Source organism: Sorex araneus, chromosome 3, assembly GCF_027595985.1.
Source record: "Sorex araneus isolate mSorAra2 chromosome 3, mSorAra2.pri, whole genome shotgun sequence".
Lineage (NCBI taxonomy): Eukaryota > Metazoa > Chordata > Mammalia > Eulipotyphla > Soricidae > Sorex > Sorex araneus.
In genome coordinates, this window is record NC_073304.1 from 76,538,328 (window position 1) to 76,545,384 (window position 7,057).

At 42.0% G+C, this 7,057-nt stretch overlaps 2 protein-coding genes across 3 annotated transcripts; both read right to left on the bottom strand.

Moving 5' to 3' along the window:
* Window positions 1-234: 234 nt before the first annotated feature.
* On the bottom strand, window positions 235-1,877 carry RNASE6 (ribonuclease A family member k6). Of its 2 annotated transcripts, XM_055130789.1 has the most exons (3): window positions 1,780-1,837; window positions 1,182-1,253; window positions 235-1,033 (listed from the first exon to the last, which is right to left on the bottom strand). In XM_055130789.1, exons 2-3 carry the CDS (start codon window positions 1,186-1,188, stop codon window positions 567-569), a joined length of 474 nt encoding a protein of 157 aa, XP_054986764.1. In that variant the 5' UTR covers window positions 1,189-1,253; window positions 1,780-1,837; the 3' UTR covers window positions 235-566. The 2 variants fall into 2 exon arrangements, with proteins under 2 accessions (XP_054986764.1, XP_004609567.1); XM_004609510.2 differs by lacking the exon at window positions 1,182-1,253 and having other exon boundaries at window positions 1,780-1,877.
* A 673-nt stretch (window positions 1,878-2,550) lies between these two features.
* Window positions 2,551-5,267, bottom strand: LOC101558779 (heterogeneous nuclear ribonucleoprotein F). Its single transcript, XM_004609511.3, has one exon. It carries the CDS (start codon window positions 5,018-5,020, stop codon window positions 3,776-3,778), a length of 1,245 nt encoding a protein of 414 aa, XP_004609568.1. The 5' UTR covers window positions 5,021-5,267; the 3' UTR covers window positions 2,551-3,775.
* Window positions 5,268-7,057: the final 1,790 nt, after the last annotated feature.

Genomic DNA, 7,057 nt, shown 5'->3' on the forward strand with positions numbered 1-7,057 from the left:
ATCATATGAAATAGTTCCATTTCTAAATAAACATAGACAGTATTTACAAAGAAACTATGTGAAGTTGTGAATATAGTTTGAAGGAATAGAGGACTTTCTTCCTCCAAAGTTCAATGAAGGAAGTAGAAATGACCCTAAGACAAGAACTAACCTCAAGAACTGCTTTGGGTAATAAAAGTAGAATGTTGACAAATGAAAACCTTTTCCTCTCCGTATCAGCAATCATGAAAAAAGGATCTCAAACACATGCACATTCACTAGAATGCAGCAGGAAGTCACTTTATTGCCTTGAATACAGTGTGACAAAATTCAACAGAATTTTGCAATTCTGTTGCAAGATTGAAAATGGAGACCGGAATCCTTCTTTGCTCTTTCCTCCTGCCTGGTTCAAAGCTTCTGAAGCTCCCTAGTAGAGAATCTTATTTCTTTCTGTCCCAACTTTGGTCTAGAAACCTAGACCAAAGTTGTTCATGTTTTCTCAATACTTCTGTGGGAACCAGGGAAAATCAAAGAAAAGGAAAAAGAGATCATAACAGAACTCTTGTGGGGTGTGAAGGATGATGAAACTAAACAATCCTATCTAAATGTACGGGAACCAGCTGATAGGAAGGGTCTTTCTTCTCAGGGGCTTCACAGGCGATGATGAAGAACTTGTATCGGGCAGCATCTTTGTAGCGGCAGGTGGGATACTTCCCTGAGTTGAGCTTGCAATGAGTCATGCTAACAGGATTTGGACTCTGGTGGCAGTTTTTCCAGCCATTCTTGCAGTCAATGTTGGGCATATTACATGTGGCAGCTACATCCTGGAAGGAGGCATGCAGAAAGGTGTTTTCAGGCTTACAATGATGGGTATAATTATTGACAATGCTCATTGCCTTCTCACATTGAAGGGGTGTTGGTTGAATGTGCTGAATTTCAAACCATTTGGCCTTGGTGAGATTCCTAGGCATCGCTAGTGGCCACACAGGCAGCCAGAATCCCAGCAGCAAGAAGAAAAGAGGAAAGCATCTCAAAAGATCTAGCACCATCTTTTCTGTGTGGGAAGAAGGAAAATAATGGTAATTGTAAAAGCAATAATGACAAGCTTAAAAAAATTATTTTTGCTCTTTTCCCCTCCTCTTAAAAAAAGACAACTTCTTCTTAGAGGGTTGGAGAGATAGTACAGCAGGTAGGATACTTGCCTTGCATGCCACTCACCCAGGTTCTACCCCCAGCATGATATATGGTCCCCTGTGCATCACCAAGAGTGATTCCTGAGTAAAGAGCCAGGAGTAACCCCTAAACATTGCCAAGTGTAGCCCCCAAACAAAAAACAAACAAACAAAACCCTTCTTTTGGGTTCTGGAGATCCAGTACAGCAGGTAGGGTGCTTGCCCTTCATGAGACCCACCCAGGTTCAATCAACATCCCATTTGATTTCCTGAGCACCACCAGAAGTAATTACTGAGTGCAGAATCAGGAGTAATCCCTGAGCATCAGCAGACATGGCCCAAAATCCAGGAAACAAGCAAACAAAACACTTTTTTATTCTCACTTAAGTCTCACAATCCTATGAAGAACTGAAGCCCAGTTAAAAGAAATATGAACTTTCTACTGATTGGCAGGTCCCATTGGTTTTTGCTCTATACTCATGTATTTGAAATCCTTATGTCATAAATGTAGACCCTTCCATGTCTTCCTTCCCTACTCCCAAATATTTCCCCTTTATTGATTTGACCTAATCTTCTCAGCCATCTTTGCTGCCATTCTCTATCCAACCCTGACATTCTTTCCTCTTACCATATCTTGTGCTGAAGCTCCGATAAGAACAGAAGCAGTAGATAGTTCCACGCTCAGAATCTTTGTCTCCTGTTCTCCCCAGCACGCCAGAGCTGCCTGTGTGGGGCAAAGAGAAATATCTGAGCCCCAGGAAAGAGAAACTTTAAGATCAAACTTTTTTAGGAAGTGTGAATGAACTCTTGAACTTTAAAACTTGAAATAGTACCAGTCTACATAAACAGCGTAACTCTAAACTTACAGTTTTGAGGAAGTGATACCTTCCTTGTAAGGGTTGAATGTCTCCTTCCTAATCTGAAGCTTCTGGTTTTTGAAGTTGCTTGATTTCAGTTCCTTAAGAGAAAATATGCTATGTAAAGTTGATGTTGCCACATCGTTGGTAATCTAAGTTCCAACAATGTACAAGAGTGAATTATTCATTTACGCATTTGTATATTGAACCAGATACTGGGCTACTCAGATTCAAGGTCTCATAAGAGAAAGATGAAAATACAAATATGCTATCACTAATAAATATAAATAGTGCATACACTCGGGATAGAGGAAACTACAAAATTCTAGAAGGGAGCAAGGATTGTTGCTGTGTTTTGAGAATTAATTTCAATTAATTAGAAATTGAATCAAGAGGAGAGTAAAGGCATTTACCCCTTATTCCAAAGAGGAGTTCCACTTATGAAGAGGTCTATAAGCATGAATAAGGACATATTCAAGGTACTTACTTCTAGAACTTGTTCTTAACTTTCCATTGATACTGCAATACCTGTTTTTTTTTAAAGTCTTGATGGTTTTATTTAGTGTGTCATAAAAGTTGAAAGTTATGGTAGTAACTGTGTAGAACTGTCTGGAATTTAAACAATGCTTTCCACTGCTCACTAGTGGATGACAAAATTTCTAGTGACAATTTGCAGGCAGGTCAAGCTTGAGAAAGTGTACCTTGCAATCACCTGTAATTGCTAACCCATGAGTCTATAGAAATGAAAAAGGTTTTATCAGCTCATTTTATGTAAGAACCTTAATATATGTAGCACTCAAAACTAAGGAATCCCTAGCTTAATATTAACAATGTATGAGACTTGAACTGGACATTACAAATCGCTGACAAAGAATGAAACACACATGTCACAGGAGATTGGGACTGTGCATCTTCTATTGCCAAATAGATATTCACCGTTTCCATTGTTTCCACCGTTTCCACGTGACAATTGAAAAACATCTGTTTAAGCCTCATGTTAAGAATAAGGGAAACATAGACTTCATGCCCTAAAACTATTTTAAAATTCACACTTAAGTATTAAAAGGAATTCTCTCCAACCAACCAGCCATTTTGCTACTTTTTTGGTGAGTAGATAGTCCGTGCCAGTCATTGTGAAAAAGTCTTTATTTTAAGAAAAAAATTTAGTTAACAAAAATTTTTAACAAGTTTCACTTAGCAAAATACACCCAAAAGGAAATCACAGTACAAAGGAAGCTTTAAGTCAAGGCCTCACCAATTCCTACAGTATTAGTATTGTGTCTCAATTTTTAAAACTAACTTTTTAAAAAGCTTAAACTTAACCGAAAAGATTTTAAATGAAAATAAACTAGAATGAACAAACATGAGAAATGTTCCTCTTTGAATTAGGGATCTAGCACCTTGAGTTTTCCAAAAATAAAACAAAAGAAAAAAAAGCATGTCTCCCCAATGTGTTCTTGGTGATGTGGTGTAAAAGATCCACACTGAACGTACTCAAAACTACTTTAACTCAGATAACATCACTTTGAAGTATGCTACCAAAACATTAATTGAGAAAAGCTGAAAATAGTTTTAGTTTACTCAATATCACATGCTAGAAGAAAGTTTGCATGAGAAAACACTGAAGAGGTAATTTTTTAATCCAGATTTCACAAACTCATGGTGCAAAATGGGTCCCACAGCTTCCTCTAGAGAAATAACTGCTTTTCACTGCTTGTTGGCTGCGTGTGAAAATTTGATTGAAATAACTCAAATGCTCCTACAAAACTAATCATATCCACCCATGCTATTCTGGCCACTGTAGCCAGCCCCATAACAGCCACTCACAGACTGGCTCTCAAGGCCACTGTATGTGGACTGGGCAGATACCCCCATGCCTTGCATCATCTGGCTGCTATATGCCCCATTGCTGGCCCCTGTTGTGGAATTCAAGAAGAGTTCTATGTATCTGTGCTGCATGTTGGCCCTGTCTTTGGACATAGCTGCCACGGCTTCTTCATGAGTGGCAAATTCGACATCGGCTTCACCGGTTACTCTTCCATCAGGGCCAATCTCAATATGAACTCTCACTGGGTTGAGTGGAGAGAAGAAGTTGTAAATGTCGTTCTCAGTGGCTTTGTATGGCAGCCCCCTCATGTGGACACAATGCCCAGTGGTGCTCTGGACAGTGAACTCGCCATCTCCATATCTGTGATCATACATCCCCGAGAGACAGTAACTGAGGTCTCTCCCAAAGAGGTCAGTGGTGAAGCCATAACCATCACTGAGGCCGCTGTACTCCTCATAGCCCCCGTAGCCTGCACTGTAGGCACCAGATCTCATTCTATCCAGGCCTGCTTGCTTAACAATGCCAATGTATCTCCTGGCTGTGCCAGGCCGATCATAAGGCCCAGGCCGCTGCACAGACATAAACTTCAGAGAGGGGTCTGAGTATGACCTAACTTCTTCCTGGCTGCTCTTAAACACTTCAATATATCTGTGCCCTATTCTCTCCTTGTGCTTCCCTAGTGCCTTCTCAGCTAACTCCTGTGAAGCAAACTGCACGAAGGCTTCCCCTGTAATCTTGCCCTCGGGGTCCACAGGCAATGTGATCCCGTTTGGCACGATTTCTAACCCTGAGAAGAACTGAACAATTTCTTCCTTGGTGCATCCAAATGGTAGTCCTCGAAGCCGCACGAAGCCATCATTGGTGGTGTCAGCGCTGTTTGGACCGCTGTGCTTCAACACCCAATCCATCTCGGTTCTGTGTGACTTGAACACCTCAATGTACTGGTGTCCCATGCTTTCCCTGTCTTTTTTCAGGGCCAATTTGACATCATCTTCTGATTCAAGTTCAACAAAAGCCTCAGCACTCTGCCTGCCTTCTCTAGTGTAGATAAAATGAACACCTGCGGCCCCATCATGAATCGTGCAGTCGGAGAGGAGATTCTGCACATCCTCAATAGAACAGGACCATGGCAGGCCACGGAGCTTGACCAAAAAGCCTTCACCTCCCTCAGGGCCCAGCATCATGGACACTTTATAGGGCAGATGTCAAACAAGCTTGGGTGCAGATTTTTGTGGCTTAAAAGCACAAGAGGGTATGTATGCCCACAACTGGGATAGAATCCTAGTAGGCAACGAACAGTCCTGAGCACTGCCAGGAATAATTCCTGAGTGCAGAGCCAGGAGTGATCAAACTGGGTTACTCCTCCTGGCTTTGGGTATGGCCCAAATCCTTCTACTCCCAAAAAGACCCTCGGCAAACGCAGCCAGGCGCTCAGGGCACACACGCCGTGGCGGAGAGGAAGAAAAGGCCCCAGCGAGCGCCGCGCGGCCTCGGCGAGCGGGAACGTGGGAGGCTGCAATACCTGTTTTAAGAACTTCATTGCCTCATGGAAGATAACATGGGCACCTCTTGTACCTCCACTTTCTTTTTTACATTTTATTTTATTTTTATAAAGTAGTTCACAATAATTGACTATATTTAATATCCAAACACCAATCTCACCACCATATTTCAGGCGCTTCATCCCGAACCCCAACTGCATCCCCAAAGCAGAACCAAAATAATTTATTTTGTATTTTTGTTATGAATAAGCTGCTGAAAATAATCCAAAAAAGTTTCCTTAGAGGAAAGTGTGTGAAGATTGTTGTATTTCACTCAGGGGCCACTAAGCCCTTCTATAAGAGGTTACTATCATGTTGCTAAAGGTTGAGCCTTGCTATTTTTTTTTAATTTTTATTCGTGAATCACCGGGGGATACAGTTACAAACTTATGAACTTTCATGTTTGTATTTAGTTTACATCCCTCCACCAGTACCCATTCTCCTTCACCAATGATCCCACTATCCCTCCCACCACCCCCATCCCAACCCCCACCACCCCATCCTGCCTCTTCGGATGTAAACCCTTTTGTTCTCTTCTCTGTTGGATGTTGTAGTTTGCAATAGAGGTATCGAGTGGCCATTATGTTCAGTCTATAGTCTACTTTTGGTACGCAGCTTTCAACCCGAGTGGGTCCTCCCAACATTCTCTGCTAGGTGTTCCCTTCTCTGTCTCTGCTGCCTCTTCCCCCAGCATGTGAGGCCAGTTTCCAAGCTGTGGGGAGACCTCCTGGTTCTTATGTCTATTACTCTTGGGTGTTAGTGTCCCATTCTGCTACTTTATAATCCACATATGAGTGCGATCTTTCTATGTCTGTCTCTTTCTTGCTGAATCATTTCACTCAATATGATAAGTGGAGCCTTGCTTTTAATAGCTCCAAAAATACAAATATATTTCCTCCTAAAATTGGTTGCCTTATACTTTAAACTTCATCAAATACGGAGCACTACTCTTGTAATATCAGTGGTGTGAAGTATGAGAAGTCCAGCAATAGGTTCACTCATGGGTGAAGCTTGTCCTGAGCATGTGGAGAATGGCGTGAACATGACAGCAGTTGAGCTCTGAAGGTTTTCAACTGCTGGGGCTGACTCCTAGGAGCAGGGAGTGGTCTCACCCACTACCCTCTGGGTTGCACTTAATGAAACAACCTGGTGCAGGGTCCAGAGGCATGGCTATGGCATGTCATTTTATGCTATCTTTGGAGAGATTTTTATAATGAGTCTTTAGATCTTGCCATTGATGAGATTATATGGCGCCAGTGAGAGGTGGCTTGTGGGCATGACTTCCAAGTTGCCGAAAACAGGAAAGATGGGTGGAGTTCACCCATACCTGCTTACACTGAACCTGGGTCACAAGTCCCACATACTGGGTTTTCTGCAGATTCCCTTTGCTTGAGGCTTGGCCCAAACATGTGGAGAGAGTAGCTGTGAAAACCTCTTCACTTTCCACTCATTTTACATATTACACTAAGATTGTGTATCATGGAGCATAAATAGTAGAATTCTCTTGCCCAGTGTTTTTATTTTGTTTACTTATTATTTATTTATTTATTTTTTTTTTTATTGAGTCACCGTGAGGGTGCAGTTACAGAGTTTCGTGCCTGTGTTACAGTTATACAATACTCGAGAACCCATCCCTCCACCAGTGCCCATTCTCCTCCACCGATGGCCCCAGGGTCCTTC